The sequence below is a fragment of the Cydia amplana genome, chromosome 12 (assembly GCF_948474715.1).
Source record: "Cydia amplana chromosome 12, ilCydAmpl1.1, whole genome shotgun sequence".
Taxonomy (NCBI): domain Eukaryota; kingdom Metazoa; phylum Arthropoda; class Insecta; order Lepidoptera; family Tortricidae; genus Cydia; species Cydia amplana.
Window position 1 is genome coordinate 13,102,853 of NC_086080.1, and position 20,505 is coordinate 13,123,357.

General features: G+C 39.0%; 1 protein-coding gene across 1 annotated transcript; it reads left to right on the forward strand.

Moving 5' to 3' along the window:
* The first annotated feature begins 4,720 nt into the window (after positions 1-4,720).
* Positions 4,721-6,983, forward strand: LOC134652621 (uncharacterized). Its single transcript, XM_063507781.1, has 5 exons — positions 4,721-4,808; positions 5,609-5,733; positions 6,151-6,276; positions 6,363-6,444; positions 6,676-6,983. The coding sequence occupies exons 1-5, from the start codon at positions 4,759-4,761 to the stop codon at positions 6,905-6,907; spliced, it is 615 nt and encodes a 204-aa protein (XP_063363851.1). The 5' UTR covers positions 4,721-4,758; the 3' UTR covers positions 6,908-6,983.
* The last annotated feature ends 13,522 nt before the right edge of the window (positions 6,984-20,505 follow it).

Consider the following 20,505-nt stretch of genomic DNA (forward strand, 5'->3'; position numbering starts at 1 on the left):
TTTTATAATATGTATGCTAGTTTTAAGGTATTTATGTATGGGCCACTAGTTGCCTGAAATAAACGATTTCATTCATTCATTCATAGACTAGGAATCCTCTAGACTGAGTTTAGAGCAATTATTTCATGAAACCGATGCTGCCAAAAATACGGGGGTGCGGGGGGACGAGGTGAGCGAATCCCGTGCCGTGATTGGTCCGTTCAAAGACACGGACCAATCACGGCGCGGGATTGACTCGAAGATGGAGTAAAACTACCGTATGAGTGGCAGAGGGGGTAGCGTTACTATGCTCAGTCTAGAGGATGTCTTGTCTGTGATTAGAGCTCATTCAGGGGGCGAGCGAACTCGTATACCATTTTAGTTACATTGCGGACCATGGAGGTGACGTCGATTCAGCCGACCGATCAAATGACGCAATGTAATGAACGTACAGCCGGGTTTTCGGTGCGGGAATATTTTACACTAGCCAAATAACAAGTAAAAACTGTAAAAAACGATACTAATTTAACATTTCTAAGCACATTTGGACCTTCCTACCTACGTTTGATTCGTAGTCTGGTAATTATTTTACAATAAACAAAGTTATAGAGACACGAAATCGTTCCCGCACCGAAAAGCCCGATGTATGGTAATGAAACTCGCATGCGAGTTCTCGCCCCGTCTAAATGAGCCCTTAGAGCCGGACAAGCGCCGTACTTGGCTTAAGCAGGGCTTCACGCGGTCGAAACATGTGGATGAGTGACATGGTGATCGTCGTTGAAATGAAAATGAAAATGAAAAATGATTGCGGCACCGCGAGCACGCAGTCACCAGACCGCAACAATTGAAGTTTTTAAATGTTTAATTTATTAATTGTACTTCGGCGCGCCGCCACGATTTTAACTGCAAGTGCGTATAAGCCCTTAATACGTACACAATCGCTCCGTCTGTTTTCAAAACAAATAGAAGCTGCTCTTCTTTTAAGGCTTTTGAAAGTGCATCCAAATCAAACTAATGCGACGCTAGCGCATTACCTACATGAACTATACATCCTCGTATAATGCACGCGAGCATTTAGCGTTTTCACCAGACGTGAACTTAACGCACCTTAACATTTTAAGTACATAGTTCCGTTGCTACAAAAGTTTATGAATTGATTGGATAAAGAACAGTTCGGAACATTACACAGTTTTATTAACGAATTGTACACGAATTTCTTGAATAAGATGTGTTATATAGGTAAAGTCTACGTTTTATTTACAATTTCCAATCTGTTATACGATAGGTATATTTAGCAATCCGAGTCCGTATTCTAGTTAATTATTACTATTTGTTTTGGATTTTTTAATTTTATATATTTTATTAGTAACACACAAAGTAAGTGGTAAATTGACTTTTGATTTATTTACTTTACGACTAAGCTGAAAAGTTGACTGTTCACTTCGTCACAAAACCACGTAAATTGTAATAAATTACAACACATTTTGGTACGATTTTTTACACATTTGTACTGACTGTCTCGTTGCTGTTAAGCTCAATTTATATTTCAGTGAATATAGCAAATATTTCTATTTACAAGTTTATTTTGCAATGTATTTTATTGATAGTAACCAATTTGATTTTATGAAAAGATATTACCTATGTACATATTACAATTTAGTCCATTTCTAAATCGCGATCCAACAATGCTGCTTTTTTACACGCCTATGTGCAAAATAATTATTTTTTACTGTGAACTCGGCAATAATTAAAAAGCGACTGAATAATATATATTAAATAAATGAAAGTGTATATTTGGTATTTAGCATAGGTTGTGAGTGCCTTGTAATTTCAAGACTGTTGTATTTACGCGACTGCTCCAGAAAGTAGCATTTTTTATTATGTTGTACACATTGTTGAATAATAAATAAGTACATCGCAAGAATGTTTTTAATTTTAATAGTACATTCATCTATCTACGAGGGGCGTTCAAAATATTCTCGGTATTGATATCTTACGACCTCTTCTAAAATTTCTTTCGTTACTGGCCGCTAAGGTTTATTCATTGACATTAAAAAAAAGTATAATTCGAACCGAGATAGTCTTTTGTTTTTCTGCAATTGCTGAACAAACATGAACATCATGTGCGAATTGACAATGTTAACTAAATTAGAACATCGATGCGTGATAAAATTCTTGACAAAACAGGGTAAAAATCAAAAAACCATAAAAGAGGAAATGGATTGTGTTTACCGTGAGTCTGCTCCTTCTTTATCTACCATTCAAAAGTGGTCAAGCGAGTTTAAACGCGGAAGGGAGAGTATTGAAGATGACCCTAGACCTGGCCGGCCTGTAGTAGCTAGTTCACAAGAAAATATTGATAAAGTGGAAAAACTTATATTGGAAGATGGTCGAGTGAAGGTAAAATCTATAGCACAAGTAACCGATCTCTCTATTGGTACCGTACATGATATTATACATGACCATCTTAATATGTCAAAAGTAAGTGCAAGATGGGTTCCGCGAATGCTGACTCGGCTTCAAAAAGACATGCGTGTAGCTTGTTGTTCCGATTTTATTGACCTGTGCGGTGAAAATCCTGATGAGGTGCTGCAAAGAATAGTTACTGGAGATGAAACCTGGGTTCATCATTATGACCCAGAGAGTAAACAAGAGTCCATGCAGTGGCACATTAAGGGTTCAGCTCATCCCAAGAAGTTCAAGGTCATCCCTTCAGCTGGCAAGGTCATGGCCACGATATTTTGGGATTGTGAAGGAGTATTACTAATCGATTATAAAGAAAAAGGTGTAAATATCACAGGACAGTACTACGCTAACATTCTACGTCAATTAAAGGATGTAATTAAAGAAAAGAGGCGAGGAAAGTTAACCAAAGGTATTCTGCTTCTGCATGACAACGCCCCCGTCCATACTGCTCATATTGCCAAGGCAGCTATTGTTGAATGTGGGTTTAAAACTGTTACTCACCCACCGTATAGTCCGGACTTAGCCCCCAGCGACTTCTTTTTGCTCCCCAATCTTAAAAAGGATCTGCGTGGAAATAAATTTTCTGACGATGAAGCATTGAAGGCGGCAGTGGAGGAGCATTTTTACACGAAAGATAAAAAATATTTTTACGAGGGATTAAAAAAAATAATTGATCGATCTTTTAAGTGTATGAACATAGGGGGGGAGTATATTGAAAAATAAAAATATCAAACTTTTCGTACTTGTTTGTTTTCATTCTCATACCGAGAATATTTTGAACACCCCTCGTATCTAATACCTTTAAACGAGCAATTCTTGTTTATTTATATATTTATTATTTATTTATTTATATATATATTTCGGGGATCTTGGAAACGGCTCTAACGATTTCGATGAAATTTGCTATATGGGGGTTTTCGGGGGCGAAAAATCGATCTAGCTAGGTCTTATCTCTGGGAAAACGCGCATTTTCGAGTTTTTATATGTTTTCCGAGCGAAGCTCGGTCACCCAGATATTACATTGTAATCAAAGCTAATTTGTGATTGACAAATGGTTTTAATACATACCTACCCAAGTACCCACTCAAATCTTCAATGACAGATCATAAATAGGGCGTATTAGTCGTATTACTGCAATGTTCTGCCGCCAGCTATTTGCCTCTTCATCGCTAGAATATGCAAGAATGATAGCGAGGTTTGATAACAAAATTTCCACTCTCTTGTTCGAGGTAGACCCTTAGATTATGATTGATTGTAGTAGTGGCGCCCATTGAGTATATTATCTCTATGGTGGCGCCTCCTACGCAGAGTTTCGCGCAATATTCCCTATGAACATGCTATGAACATTTTCGACGCCGTGTCAAACACAAAAGCTGTCACGCTGACGCCACGTCACCGAAGTGTCAAAACTGAAATTGAACTTTATGCATATGCACGTAGGTCTATGTTGCTCTGTGATATGTGACCGATTAATCGGTCTTTGGCGTTGAACCTACGGTGCGGATATATCGGTCATTGGCGTCCAAAAGGTTAAGTAGGTATCTGACTAATCTTGTTTTATAGTGTGTCAAAGGTCTGTTTGATTTCAAACATAGAGAAAATCATACTATCTTTGTCTTACACTAGTAAGTACTAACACCCAAAAGAAAAGGATGTGTATAGTTTTTTTTGTTCCTATTTACTGACAAGATTTGGTTGACCCAGTATAATAAAAAATATTAAGTACTTACTCAACCTAACTCCTTTAATGCAACAGAACTCGTTTGTCAATTACTCTGCAAAAGTGTCAATGGTAAACTGTCATACCTACGTTTTATTTGTCAATGGTGCTTATTGCTGTGCCAAGAAATTGTTATCTATTTTTATATTGAATATTGCTTTTTTTATTCTCCAAAAAAACATTTTCAGGTGGTAATCAGAAAGTCTTATTTTATTAGCCTAGTAAGTATCTATAATCGTTACAATATTACTGGTATCTCTATAGCATGCTAAGGTTATATGTTCTTTTAAGATGCCCTACCGCGAAAACCGAAATTCGAAATTTCCATATCTGCGTCTCTATCGATCGAATATGCACCCCACTAACCCGGGGTTAAGCGGTTAAACCGTTAACCCAGTGTAAAATTGTACTGGTACCTAACCATGGTAACTCCAGGTGTAACCGGTTAACCCCGGCTTGGTGCGATGCAAGTGGCGCTAAGTAGTTTGTAATTAAACAATTGAAAAGTGACTTGCATCTAGCGAAATACCTAAATTAGTGACCATTAAACTTGGCGTATTTTTACAGATAACTCGTGACATCAAAACACGACAATGGGGTTAATACAATCGCTCATTTGCTCTGTTATGTTTTGCCTCGAAAGGTAAGAGAACTGCTGTAATTCAAAATAACGTCAAAATTAAAGTAGTTAAGGTTTAAACTGTTGCTGAGGCGTTCAGTGCGACGTCTATGTTTTAGGCCAGCCATTCTCAAAGTGTGTTCCGCGGAACCCTAGGGTTCCGCGACACCTCTGCAGGGGTTCCGCAAGAATGTAGAATAATTTAGAATAATAAAATAAGCATATGCTTATTAATAAAAAAATACACTTCTAAAAACTATTGTTTTATTGTAGGGTTCCATCAAGTATTTCGCTTTCCAAAGGGTTCCGTCAAAAAAAAAGATTGAGAACCGCTGTTTTAGGCGGTCCACATATTAAAGCCGTAACACACTACCGCACCGCACCAAGGTCACGGTGCGCCGCACCCATAAGTGAGAGCAAGTCAGAGATATCGCTTTCACCAAGGTCACGGTGCGGTGCGATAGTGTGTTACATCTTTTAGATCCGGATCCGCACGCCGCTCCGGTTTGCGAGCGGGTACAAATCCGCTCAGTGTGATAACAACAAATGTCGTTTGCGACTATGCGAGTGGCCTCCATGGACCCCCTTTGTAAACTTGACGCCACGCTGCTCGCCTCGCCGAAAGTTCACTGGACGCCTGCCACTGACTGACAATATATAGAATTTATTACATCTATCCGGCTGCCGGACTTTTCCTGCTAAGAGCAACAGGGAAAAAACATATAACGTTCTCGTCCCTCTCAGCAGAAAGTGTCCGGATAGATGTACCTTACCGGATAGACAAGGGTCAAGTCAATCCTTTTAAATTTTATTTAATATTTCAGGGTTTTGACATGGGTGTGCTTTGCATTCGTGCTAATATTCCTAATGGGTATGATGCTTATATTGATGGTTTACGGCATTTCAGTCGGCTATCACTACGCACAGAAAGAACTTGCAGCATTTGCTAGTAAGTATACTCAAACTTATATCACTCTAACATTCAGTATGTACCTAATTCACAATTTTTCAGATAGGAAAGAGTTTAGGTATTAAAACCCACTGTGTATGGCCACGCGACGCATCGTCGATTCATGTCTTTTTTATATTTTTGGTAGGACCTTTCACGTAGCTTGTATTTGTGTTGTTTGTCCTGCAATGCAATGAGATTTTGTTCGGCTTAATTTATAATTTGTTTATTAAAATATCGTGATTGTTCCTTACCTACTATTTATTCACAACTTGACATGTATGTTTAATATGTTTTGTATGCGTTACTGCGACAAACTTGTAAAGTGTACTTAAATTTAAACCCCATGTCTCTCAGTCAGCCATTGCGACTAAAGGTCAAAGTGTCATTGTGATAACCCGAACTCTTTGCCAACAGTGACGTCGAGAACAACAACACCTGACCCCTTGAGAATGGGACGGTCAGGCGACGAATCCAGACCAGTCGTCCGACTAGTCGCTGTGAACAGGTCCTCGATTGACAACGCACCACGGCCGATGCTTGGTATGATCTATTGAAATACGAACAATCAACATACACTATACAAAACTTAAGAAAATGATCAAACTTATAAATCTTTTTTTTTTCAGAGGTGTATCAGAACAGACCACCTCCTGAAAAAATTGTATTGGAAAAACCAGCAACACCTATTGTTCTATTGGAAACAGAAAGGTATGGTATAATAAACATAATCAATAACAAGTTATGTTATAATAATGTACCTATATTGTGACTGTCCACTTCCTAAAGAACTCTATTTTAATGACGAAGCCCTTGCACTCATACCCCAGCAAGGTGAAAAAGCTTAGCAAAGCAAGTGTGAAGGAGATAGCGTTAATAACCTTAATTACGGATACTGTAGAAATTTACTAGTATTTAAGGAGCTGTTTTTTGTTTGTGCAGTCCGCCACCGGAGCCAGAATTGCTGCCACACGAGAGAGACATAGCTAAAAGACTCATCGGCCGCTTCAGACGGTCGAAGAACAATTCAATGACTACTACGGATATGCCCTTTTTAAGACCATTCAAAGCAACCACCCATTCGGATCAGTCTATCAAAATGGATGACGCTGCTACCGATCAGAGGAGCGTTAGCCCCTCATCATACTTAACTAAAACTCTCGCTGCACTGTAGCGAGCCCTGAAACAACAATTTCTCGTTAGCTAAGTAAAGCCGGAAATAGGAGTTTCCTTTTATTCGGGGAACCAGATTGTCATAGAAGCTCCTATCCCACAACACGTAACACCTGGGCCCCTGATAACCGGAGCTTTATCCAAGGATATATTATCCACCTCTTCTCCTTGTCCTTTTGATAAAACGCCATCCTGTCGCAGGTATCGTGTTAAACATTTGAATACGAGACGTCACGGCCGGCGCCAAATACCCGCTCCTACTTGAAAAATTTAAATTATGACATAACGGCATTAATACACGATCGGATCGGGATATGGTACTGCACTAAAATTTTTGTCTGGTGCCCTTACCTAAGTACTTCGTGTTGAATTTGTTATAAAAATGTCGTTTGATGGAATTATTTACAATAAAACAATTTTTATGGTTGAATGAGCTTTATTTCTTTGTTTACCGACATAAGTTTGAAAAAGTCAAAGCGTATGTTTACATAACATGCTATGATTTGGCGATTCTAAATATCTTGCCGTTAAAAATATATTCCTTGTAACAAAAATGCTCAAACTGTGTTAACACTTTAACAATTGATACATTTTGACACATTCTGCTTAACTAAATCTTCTTTCAACGATAAGGCAGATACATTCGCCATTAGGTTGTTGCTAAGTGGTGGCAAGTCGGCAATGTCCCGGCGTTGCAGGTGGCGTTTTAGGACCGATCCCCGCTGCTGGGCGCCCTGCTCCACTGCTCGCATCACGTTCGCACGTTTTAACCCGGTCAGTGCACTTGCACTACCTGATCTCCTGCCTTCTTCAGCACCGGCAGTTAGTTTTGCGGCTTTGGCTGTAATATTTAATTGAAACTAGGTACTTTGTTTACGGTAATAGAGATGGTCACGAGGGCCTACCGCGAACCACGTTCGACGCGTTGGCTCCTTGTCACACTTAAGTACGCATTTACAAGTGCGACAGAGAGGCAACACGTCGAACGTGGTTCGAGGTAGACCCTCAGTTTGGGCGTTTAATAATGCATGGTCAGTGTCTATTACTGCAGAACGAATTCATTAGTTGACAGGGTCGTCCTGAGGCCTCAGGGTATAAATCAATTTTGAAACCCAACATTAAAAATGAGAACCCCGCCCCCGCGGGAGTTGGCAGGCAGATCGACCTCCCCTGATAGGCCTTGAGTTAGCTAGGCTCTGTTAATCACAAAACCTGCTAAAAATCATAAAAAAACTATATTAAAAACATGAAAAAAAAGTAATCTTACACATTTCTTCCACAGTCTGTGTCACAAAACAATAGTGAAATCCAATACCGACTCCGATAGCCAAAACGGCTAATATTGTGAATAGCAAAAAAAATGTTAATACTGCACACACTGTGCACACTGTAGCTCTGTCGAAAAAATTGTAAATAAGTAATAGTAAGTAAGTATCTATCTACTCAGAACATTGCATTACTGAATAAGAGCGGTTTCGCACTACGTCCGATCCGAACCCGTGAAAATATGGTCCGAAGTAGCCCAGAGATAAGACCTAGCTAGATCGATTTTTCGACCCCAAAACCCCCATACATATAGTATTTACTATATCGAAATCGTTAGAGCCAATTCCGAGATCCCCGAAACATATATATAAACTAGCTGTTGCCCGCGGCTTCGTACGCGTGGATTTGTATATTGGTGGTTATATATTCTACATTAGCTTAGAACATTATGCAGCAAAAGATAGCAGTAGGGACTGTTAATCATTTGTTAATTATTATACACAACCTGATGACTACAAAGTTTCAAGCCCCTAACTGAATAAAATTGTTTTCGGTATAATCCCTCTTAAACCCCAGCATATTTTCAAGTCCACTATTTAGTACTACCTAACTACCTATTTACGAAGTTTGAAGTTCCTAGCTTTAAATAAAATTTCAACTCTCTACCAATTTTCAACCCCTTACCCCTTCTTAAACCTTTTAGGGGATGAATTTTTAAAAAAGCTGAAATTGCTTTTCATGTATTCTAATAATATGCCTTTATACAACGATTCAAGTCCCGCACTCAAAAAAATGCTTGACCTCCATACAAATTTTCAACGCCTTTTTTACCAACTTGAGGGATGAATTTTTAAAAACGCTGAAATCACTTTACTTGTATTCTTATAATATGCCCTTATACGAAGATTCAAGTCCCGCACTCAAAAAAAATATTTGATGTGCATACAAACTTTCAACCCCTTTTTCACCACCTTGGGGGATGAATTTTCAAAAACGCTGAAATTATTTGTCTTGTATTCTAATAATATGCCTTTATGCAAGATTCAAGTCCCGCACCAAAAAAAAATGTTTGATCTCCATACAAACTTTCAACCCCTATTTAACCCTTTTAAGGAATGAAATTTTAAAAATCCTGAAATTACTTTTCTTGTATTCTTATAATATGCCGTTATACAAAGATTCAAGTCCCGCACTCAAAAAAATATATGATGTGCATACAAACTTTCAACCCCTTTTTCACCACCTCGGGGGATGAATTTTCAAAGACGCTGAAATTAGTTTTCTTCTCTTTTATTATAATACCTTTTTACGAAGTTTCAAGTTCCTAGCTAACAATAAAATTTTAACCCCAAGACAAACTTTCATCCCCTTTTTAACCCCCTTAGGGGTTGAATTTTTAATAATGTTCATTTAATATTTTTTTTTATTATATGTTACGCGTTGATAAGAAGTTTCAAAGAATTTGTAATGGATTCCATCTTTCAACCCCTTTTTAACCCTGTTCGGGGATGAATTTTTAAAAACGCTAAAATTACTTTTCTTGTATTTTAATAATATGGCCATATACAAAGTTTCAAGTCCCGCACTCAAATTTTTTTTCGATCTCCATACAAACTTTCAACCCCTTTTTCACCACCGTAGGGGATGAATTTGCAAAAACACTGAAACTTGTTTTCTTGTATTTTAATAATATATAATTTTACGAAGATACAATTTCCTAGCTCAAAATAAAACTTGAACCCCATACAAACTTTCATCCCCTTTTTAACCCCCTTAGGGGTAGAATTTCTCAAAATCGCTTCTTAGCTCTTATACATTTTATAAATGCAACCTAGTGTCCAAATTTCAACTTTCTAGCATTTGTAGTTTCGGCTCTGCGTTGATGAGTCAGTCAGTCAGGACACGTGCATTTATATATATTGGCCTTAGCGTCTAATGCAGACGATTTATGGTGTAAACCCGGAGAAATATCCTATTACACCGCCTGGGACGAAATTAAGGAAACGCAGGGATGCCCAGCACCTGCATTACCCTCTCGGCTTCACTGTCTTATCTCACAGGAAAGGCGAGCCAATACGTGTGGAGACAGGTCAGCTGCAGGAATCTGCCGCTTATTTCAGGTTGGACCCTACTCGCGCCTTACGGAAACTCCATTCCGGGTTTTATTTTGGAGTATCCTTCTCCTAGATGGATTGCAAACCAATGCTAAGAGGACGACCATCTCCCCTGTAACGAAATACCTTCTTGCTTCGTTTGTGGACTTAGTCGCCTCGTACGACACCCTTATCCTATGTGAGGGTTGGCGCTATTCTAAAGCCGGCCACCACACGGCTTATATATTTATATATATAGATAAATAAATAAACAAGAATTGCTCGTTTAAAGGTATAAACTCTAAGCGACAAAAGCAGCAAAGAGCGTAAATGGAGCGTAATGGTAGTGTAGTAAGCGATTTAAAGAGTTAAATCCGTTAGAGTCGGTGCGGAAAGAGAAGAGTCGTGGAATGAATGGGGCCCAATAAATCTCACGACTCTTCTCTTTCCGCACAGACTCTATCGCTGCTTTAATTAGTAGTATTTCGTAATGTAAAACAATAGTTACCTCTCAAATGCATTTAGACAAACTGATATAAACGAACTCAATGAACAACACATACAACCCATTATGGTAAATTTTGAATTTAACTTGTAACTAAATAGAATTATTTAATTTAGTGCTTATGTGAAGCTACATTAATGGATATTACAGTAGGTACGATTTCACAACATTTAAAATTCAGACGATGGTATTAAAACTAAAAGATTTTTTTTTTTTTTTTTGTTAGAATGGCTTTTGCTGCCAGGGCACTTTGCCAATGTCAAGTTTAGTTATAATATAAGGACAAACTGAGGAGTGCACCTAATATGATTTAGCCCAGAATTTTGAATTTAGAGAATTATACACATAAAGATAGTTTTAATAATATAACATTAGCAATAAACACATATAGCTGAACATACATAAGAAATATTTATAGACTTATATTATTTTTATCAATAAAATATGCCAACAGTTTTAATACATTGGGTTCAGAACTAGCCAGAAGAGATTTGACATTACAGGGGAGGCAGACTTTGAATTTTATCAAGAGATCGTATAAGGAAAGACGGTTCAACGGACATTCGAAAAATATATGTTCAATTGTACCTACACCATACCCACATTGGCATTCCGGGCTACCTTTTACATTAATCCTAAATAGAAACTCCGGAGAGCACACATGACCCATTCTAAGGCGAATCAGAACACTTGTTACTTTTTTCTTGAACCTATGTTTATAAAACCAAGGTTTACGATAAATATTTTTTTGAATTTGAAAGAATTGTAATTTGTTATTAGAAACCCAAAGATCCGACCAAACAGAAAGTAGCTTTGATGATGAAACTACGTCCAAGTCCTTACTGAAGCATTTAAAAAAGGACCTACTACCATTTGTAGCCGCCTCTTTGGCAGCTTCATCTGCTTTTTCGTTACCGTGGATTCCTTTGTGGCTTGGAATCCATGATAACTGTACTTCTAAATTTAACAAGTGGCAAGAAAAAAGAGCTTCTTTAATTAGGCAAATTATAGGGGCTTTTGAGCAATTTTTGATAGAATTACAGGTAATGGCCTGGATCGAGCTTAAACTATCAGAAAAGATTACCGATTTGGGCACCTTGAGTTCTATTATATATTTAACTGCTTTCAAAATGGCTACGCATTCTCCGGTGAAGATAGAGCAAACTGAGGGAAGTTGAAATTTGTGGGTTGTCATCAAATTATCATGAATGAAGGCACATCCAACTAAACTATTGTTAGATTTTGAAGCATCCGAGAAGAGTAAATCCCATTCCTGCCACTTAGTTCTTACTGAAGACAGGAATCTGTCATTGACGTCAGTCGAACTACGGTTGACGCCAATGTTCACTGATTTCTGCTGGAACGTGAGGGCCTCGAAAGGAACTGTATAAATGGGGATCTTAGAGAATTTAGTTAAGGGAACCTCAATATTATTTAATCTAACTAGACTGGTAACAAGATTTGGTTTTGGTCTTCTCAGCCATAACGGATTCACATCAACATGGGATTGTAATATTTGAAGCTTTGGGAAGATAGGGTGGTTTTCTAATTGAGCAACACGGAATAAATATCTATCAGCTAGATACTGACGACGAATCTTTAAGGGGGGATCAGCGCATTCTACTTGAAGCGCTCTAATGGGGGAAGATCTCATGGCACCGGTAACTATTCTGAGGGCTTTAGATTGGATCCTATCTAGTTTCTTAAGATCTTTTTTGCGACATGGCTCGATTATAATAGAACCGAAATCGAGAAGAGACCTGACTAAGGCGTTATATAATAATTTCTGAGAATATGGGTGGGCTCCCCACCAGGAGCCAGATAGGGCCCGGATTATATTTAAATTTTTTTCACACTTTCCAATTGAACTTTTAATATGTTCGATCCATGATAATTTGGAATCAAAGATAACACCTAGAAATTTTACATTACTATGAACTGGGATGATTTGAGAACGAAAAAACACATTAATAGGAGGGCAATTTCGGCCTCTGAAAAAGACTAGAGCTGAGCTCTTAGAAGGAGACAAGTCTAAACCATGGGCCTCTAGCCAAAGACCCAGAGAGGCGAGAGAATTGTTTATGTAATGGGTCGCATCAACGACGTTCCTATGAGCCGAATATATTGCAATGTCATCCGCATACTGGAGGATATTGCAATGCTGATTGATGGACTGATCTAAGTCAGAGGTATATATACTGTAAAGTAATGGACTTAAAACCGAGCCCTGTGGAAGACCTCTCCAAACAAGTTTTGAATTATCATGCATGTTAATTACTCTTAATGAAATTTTCCTGCCTGATAAGAGATTATTAATGAAAAGAACAACTTTCTCCGGAATTCTCATGGAACGCAGTTTCCTGCAGAGTACCAGGAGAAGAACATTGTCATAGGCAGAGGATATGTCAAGGAAAGCAGCAACAACGGCTTGTTTTTGAGAAAAAGCTATTCTGACATCTGTTGATAATAGAGCATGGCTATCAGTAACACTTCTTCCTTTTCTAAAACCAAATTGGGTCTCCGAGAGAAGCCCCGAGCTCTCAACATACCATTCCAATCTGTTTTTAAGCATATGCTCAACTATCTTGCATAGAACCGAGGAGAGAGCAATGGGACGATAAGAGCTGAAGTTCTCAGGATCTTTTCCCGGTTTCAGGATAGGAAGAATGATTTGAAGCTTCCACAATTCAGGGACATCACCTGACTCAAAAGTTTTATTAATTAAATCCAAATAGAAATTAAGGCACGTTGGGCCAGCCTTTTTCAAAAAAGAGTAAACAATACCATCAGAGCCTGGGGATGAGTCAGTTACTGCAGCAAGAGCCGTTTTGAGTTCATCTAAACTAAAATCCTTATCCAATAAATTGTCCGATTTGTTAAAAGAGTAAGTAGCTGGAATATCGAGCTCATTAGGAGCAGTAGGAGGAGCTAGTTTATTTAAAAAATCATTTGTCCAGTTGAGAGACGATCCAGAGGCTGTTACAGGAGCAATGCCTCTGCGAAATCTTCGTATATTCCTCCATACTGTCGTAGAGGGAGTGGAGGGGGAAATAGATTCGCAAAACGAGTTCCAACCATCAGATTTCTTGGTTGAGAGAATTTTACGACATTTCGCTCTAATTTTTTTGAACTTGATGTAGTTTTCAATAGTTATATTTTTAGCGTATTCTAATTCAGCCTTATTTCGTTCTTTTACCGCGGCAGAACACTCTGAGTCCCACCATGGTTGAGAAGGTTTATTATTACGACGGACAAAGGGTTTTTTGAGAGGGATAGATTCCTCTGCTGATTTGTGGATAGCAGAGACGAATGACTCGTGAGCAGAATTTAAGTTTGGGTGGGTGACAGAGAACAGGATCTGAATGTTGTCATCCAAAGTGGAAGAATATTTATCCCAGTCTGCTTTACCTAGTCTATATTTTAGTAACGGAGGAAGAGAGGCTGAAGGACTAAGGTTTCCGGGTAAGGAAATAAATATAGGGAAATGATCACTATTGTGAGATAGTAAAGAGATATTCCATGATAATTGAGGGGCTAAATTGGAGGAACATAGAGTTAAATCTACTGCTGAGGAAAACTGATTTGGGGCCGTACGTCTAGTTGGTCTGCCGTCATTCAGACAACAAAGGTTCAATTTATCCAATAAACCAAGTAAATACCTGCCATTTCTATCAGAAGTGCCTGAACCCCAACACGTATGGTGACAGTTCAGATCACCCATAATAACAATCGGATTGGGAATATTCTTTATTATAGAGTAGAATTCGTTCAGATTGGCTATAGAAGGATGTGGAATGTAAATTGAGACATAAGAAATATTATTAATGCTGGCTGCAACAATATAAATGTCGTTAGAGTGAACGGGAATTTGTATGTGGTGGAAGGGGATTTTGTTATGAATTAAAAGGGCGGAACCATCCCACCCATCTATCCTGTCATCTCTTAGCGCTAAAAACCCCGGCAATTTAAAGAATTGCTGGGGTTTAAGCCAAGATTCGCTTATGGCAAAAAGTATTGGATTATATTTGTTGCAAAGGAATGATAATTCCGATTTTTTGTTTAAAATACTACGCGAATTCCATTGCACTGCCGTACACATCTTGTAGTCTTTTGTTAAGCAATACACACAGGGATTCTATTTTAGGAGCAGCGTGGTACGGTAAATTGTCTAAACTAAGGAGCATCAGCAAGGTAGTTAAAAGAGAATCTAGGATTTTGTCATCTAGTTGAGCTTTCCCGCGGAAAGCGTTTTGGGGTTGACGGATAGTCGGAGGAGAGCCAGAGTTGGCACTGTCAAAATGATTCTCTAGGTCTGCGTTCGGCTTTTCGCGGAGAGCGCAACCATTTACAGGATCAGGGATTCTGTAACTATTTATTAATGCTTGATGGGCTACCTTGTCATATCCCGGTTGAAGAGGAGCTCTGGGTTTCCTGGTGATAGTAACGGTTTTCTTGTAGGATGATAGAGTAGCAGAGTCGGCAATTTCAGCGTAGGATCGTTTTGATGAGGGGAAGAGATGAGAGGCTTCACTGAATGATATGGCCTCCTCCGACATAGCAGCTTTGATTTTATGTTGACGGTTGTATTCTGGGCATTTTTTATCGTCAGCTGAATGGGCACCAGAGCAGAAAAGGCAAACTACATCATTAAATGAAGTACACTGCGAACTTAAATGTGGCTGGCTGCATTTTGAGCAGCGGGGCTGAGATCTGCAGTGAGCCATAATATGACCATATCTGCAGCATTGCCGGCATTGGATTACCGGCAAATTGTATTTTTCGGTAAGAAAAGAGTTGTGGAAAAGGTACACTCTCTGGGGAATTTTTTGTCCATCGATTGTTACGACTACTGTTTCCGTGGGGACCCATTCGTGGCCTTCACTTACCTTTTTTTTAGCATTGAGTCGCCTCGCCTTAATTACATTTCCAAATCCTTCGGGCGTTATCATGCCCGCTACTAATTCTTCGATGGTCAGATCTTTGGGCACATGTCGAATGATAAACAATCTTGCCACGTTGAAAGTCGGGATAAACGCAAGGTAACGAGAGTTCTCTTTATTAACTATTTCTAGGAACCTGTTAGCAGAAACACCGTTAACAAAGTCAAGGCTTAACCGATTCCTGCCCACCTTACGGATTCCCCCCTCAAGCAAACCTTTAACATTAATAGAGCACAAATATTGCCCAAATTTCACGGGGTGAAGTGAAACTTCATGTGTATTATCGGGAGATAGATCTGACTTCATTTGCACGTGAATCACATACGGACCAACGTCCGATTGGGTGTAGCACTGCCTACCAATGGGGGGTGATGCTGATGCTTGAATCTTCGAAGATTGACCTACTTTTGTTTTTTTAGGAATGTCAGACGAGATCTCTTTTAAATTAATCGCGGATCTTTTGAGGGAAGACGATTTGGCCATTACGTATTCTTCTTCCATATCAGGAGAGATTGATGCTTCACGGTCTGCCGCCGGAGGACTTTGCGGGGAGTTTGACGCAAGATTAATGGCCGCCATGGCCGGCCCGGGTGATGGGTTAGAAGAACCCATCACTCTGCCGGCCATATGAGAACAATCTGAACCCAACAAAATGTAATAAATATATAATAATTGGACAAATAAATAAATAAAATACTATTTGCATAAAATCCGCCCCTAGAATGAATAAATATAAAAATTTGGGCCGAAAAGATTTTAAACGTCACTACCCTTCCCGCACTCCAAAATCCTTTTTCATTCAATCTTGTTCCAAAAACTAAAAGATAAAGTGATTGATTAATAGTGTCATTGCATAAAAGTAAAGTCTGTTCGAAGAAAGAAGAGTCGTGGAATATAAGGGAACGAATACATTCTCTGGACTCTTCTCTTTCCGCATAGACATTAATATTTTTCTCATTACAAGTCCGAGGGTCTACCGCGAAAACAAAAACTGGCAAAAGGAATATTTCACTTTTACTCCAATGAACGCCTTCATAATTAGAGTGAACGAGAAAGATGGCCGCAATTTGCGGACTTCGATTTTCGCGCTCTCATTTTAATAGTTCTGCATCAGTGAACGCATATAAACCATGGAAGTATTCTGTCCGCTCAATTATGACCCAACGTAAAGTATTCGATTGTAGGCGGTGCTTACAGACTGTTCGATTGGCAACTTCAGTGCGGCCGAGATGACAGTCAGTGACGGATGGCTAAATTGGTTTATAAAAACTACGTTTTTTTGTAATTAAAAATGTCTTCATGTGTCGTGAATTGGTGCAGAAGTTGTTTTAGTTCATATCAAGGACAGTGGAATCACTTTTCACTTGTAGTAAACAGATAACTTCAGTAAAATTTGGAATAAACATGACGACATTTTTTCAATACTACCGTGCTAAGCTAAAACGTAACAACTGCATACGACTTTCATAACAACATACGACTTTTTAAATTGCGAGGATAATAGGGATGGTTTTATGCCAAATGAAGTAGACTATTTTATTAACTTATGATTGGTTTAGGTATTTTCTATATACAGTAGAATCCGCTTATAATGACACTGAAGGGAAGTAACAAACATGTCATACTAAGCGGATGTCATATAAAGCATAGTTGATAAACTTTTTATTTTATGTTTTCCAAATTAATCTCAAACTATTTTGTGAGAGATGAGTTTTATTAACCCAATCCAATTATCAACTTTCACCGAGAGTAAAAACTAAAACAATTTAAACGCCACAGACGTCCTCGCAGGGAAAGATGTGGGGCCGGCCACGAAAACCAGCGAATTTGTCAGTATAACCGGACATAATTCCATAAAAATAGTATTTATAGGTCGAAGTCATCTTATCCGACTTTGTCACAAAGAATTTTATATGAAAACCAAACTTCGCACAGTAATTGCGTCATAGTAAGCGGTTGGTCAGTATAAGCGGAGTTATAATAAACGGATTCCACTGTAATTATAAATGTAGTAATAAATTCCTTCTTACAGATTTGTATTTTCCTTTTTTATTTCATGAGATGGAGCTATAAAAAAACTACCTAGTTATTTCAAATTAATAATCAAATTTGGTATTGTCATTTTACATTACTTTCCATTCAGATTCCCACAAGATGCTATTCGCAGAGAACTATGGAAAAAAGCTGTCCAATTAGAGAGACATGAAATTGAGTGGATGCCTGGCAAGATATGTAATGTTCTATTCATGAGATAACCCGTGAGATAATCATACCCGGTCTCCTATATATAGATACATTTTTTTCTATCACGCTTTCACTGAATTAATTTAACAAATACACACATTATCTCAAAATGTTGATCATTTTAATCCACCCTCTACTGTCACATATATGTAGGTTCTCTCTCAAGCCATTTCCGTCAGTAGAAAACAGCGGCGAATTTAGAAAATGTAAGCGCGCGAACGATTATGGTCCCATACAAAATTGTAATTATGCGCTTTTTTCTACTGACAAACTTGCTTGACCGGCTATATACATATAAAATATTTCCATTGGAACTGAAAGTGGGGATTTATTGTGACTCCGCCTGTTCAAATGTTTTTGACCCGATTCGTGTACCCATGTAAATTTTGCAGGCTGTATAGAGTTATGCAGACGATATGGTCCTGCTGAGTGCGTCAATATGTGGCCTTCGCACCTTACTTAAAACCTGTGAGGAGTACGTTAGTGACCACGGTTTAATGTACAATGCCGTTAAAAGCCAGTATATGGTCTTTGAGGTTGGGTCTAAACGAGTACTGGACGTGCCCCCTATATATCTGAATGGCGTACCTCTGGAAAGAGTACAACAATTTAAATATCTTGGCCATATCGTTACGACCGACCTCAAGGACAGTGCTGACATCGAGCGTGAGCGGAGGGCCTTATGTGTTAGAGCTAAGATGATCGCCCGGAGGTTTGCAAGGTGTTCCTGGGACGTGAAAGTAACGCTTTTTAGAGCGTACTGCACGTCTCTGTACACGTGCAGCCTGTGGGCGAACTACACTCGGAAAGCCTACAACACCCTCCGTGTGCAGTTTAACAATGCGTTCAGGGCGGTGATGGGGCTGCCTCGCTACTGCAGCGCGTCGGGCATGTTCGCGGAGGCGCGCATGGCGTGTTTCTCCGCGAGCATGCGCGCGCGCGGCGCCGCCTTGGTCCGTAGAGTGCGAGCTAGCCCCAACGCCGTCCTGGCCATGATTGCCGACAGAGTCGACTGCCCCTACATGCGGCATTGTTGCGACCGGCATGTTTTAAAATAATTTTTGTTGTGTTGTGCTTAGTATTTAGAATAGTGTATGTTTAATGTTATTTATTTTGTTTAATGTAATTTTAATTTAATTGTATATTATTGTGATTATGAGTCCTCGTTACTCGAAATAAATGAATTTTATTTTTATTTTTATTTATAGCCTGTCCGATTTCTAAGATCAAGTTTGCCATACATTTACTATGGCGTACTTGAGCTTAGAAAAACGGACAGACTATACCAGTACGGCTACCATCAACTTGGCACTGACAAACGCCGTCGAGAACGTAATTTACTTTCTATACATCTCGCTCGTACTCGCATATTAGTGCAAACGAGATGTATAGAAAGTAAATTACGTTCTCGATAGCGTAAATGTCAGTTTTGACACTGTCAGTGACTCATGGTACGGGCTCTGAACGTGACTTCGCACTGCCATACAGATTGATAATAAAATATACAAAATACTTATTATAGCGGAATACATTTATACCTACAACAATGAATATTTAATTATGTTGAGTTAGTCTGTCATTTAATTTCATAACAACATTTTAACTAGTTATCTTTTAATCTGCATTAAATTATTATACGTGAATTATTTGACTGGTTCTTCAATGTATGGCATAAACCTATCCCCGTCCAAGTCATATTCTAATCAAATATGAACCGCGAACTCTCAGCGGCCAGTACGTACAGCAAGAAGGTTATTAGCGGATTAATGTCGCTGATTGGTAGTTATTGACATTATATGCATTTCATCTACACTTAGCTGTGTACGTTAGTGTAATAGAGACAGGCTCTGTAAACTTATCGTCTTATTTAAATGTAGGCGTACTTGTGTATGTGTGCTAATTTGGCCCGAGAATTTGAACGGTAATGTTCCCAAAGGCGGTTTCCAGTTATATGCTTTCACTGTTCTGCATTTTCAAATTCAAAGCCATAACAGACGGGCGTACCGGACGGTGACCTTGGTCCGTCAGAGTATCTTTTTCTCACATATAGGTGCGTCCTTAACAGACGTACGACGGATCACACGATCGAACAGGCCTCGGACCGGACCAAATTTTCGGTCCGGTACGCCGATCGTTTCAGCTTTCACTTCGTGGTTCGTTCCCGGGTTGCGCTATTTGCATCTCTATCCTCAATTTGTCCAACGAAAGCGACGCAGAGGCAGCGCAAGAACCACGAAATGAGTTTGATTTTAGAGTCGGACCAAGAAAAGTCTGCAGCGGATTTGATAGCCCCCGCAGTGCAAGTGTTATTTATACGTCATAATTTAATAGAAGTTTGACGTTTAAAATAACACTTGCCCTGCGTGGGCTATCAAATCCGCTGCAGACTTTTCTTGGTCCGACTCTACGTCCCCGTCCGTTTTAAACTTCCAATTCAACCCTTATCCGATCGTGCAAAACCTATGCTCGTGGTTCCATATTTATTCTGTGGTGTGAGTTGTCAATGTCATGTCATTGGCGTCATTGCTGTCAGAATCAGAATGCCAAGTCA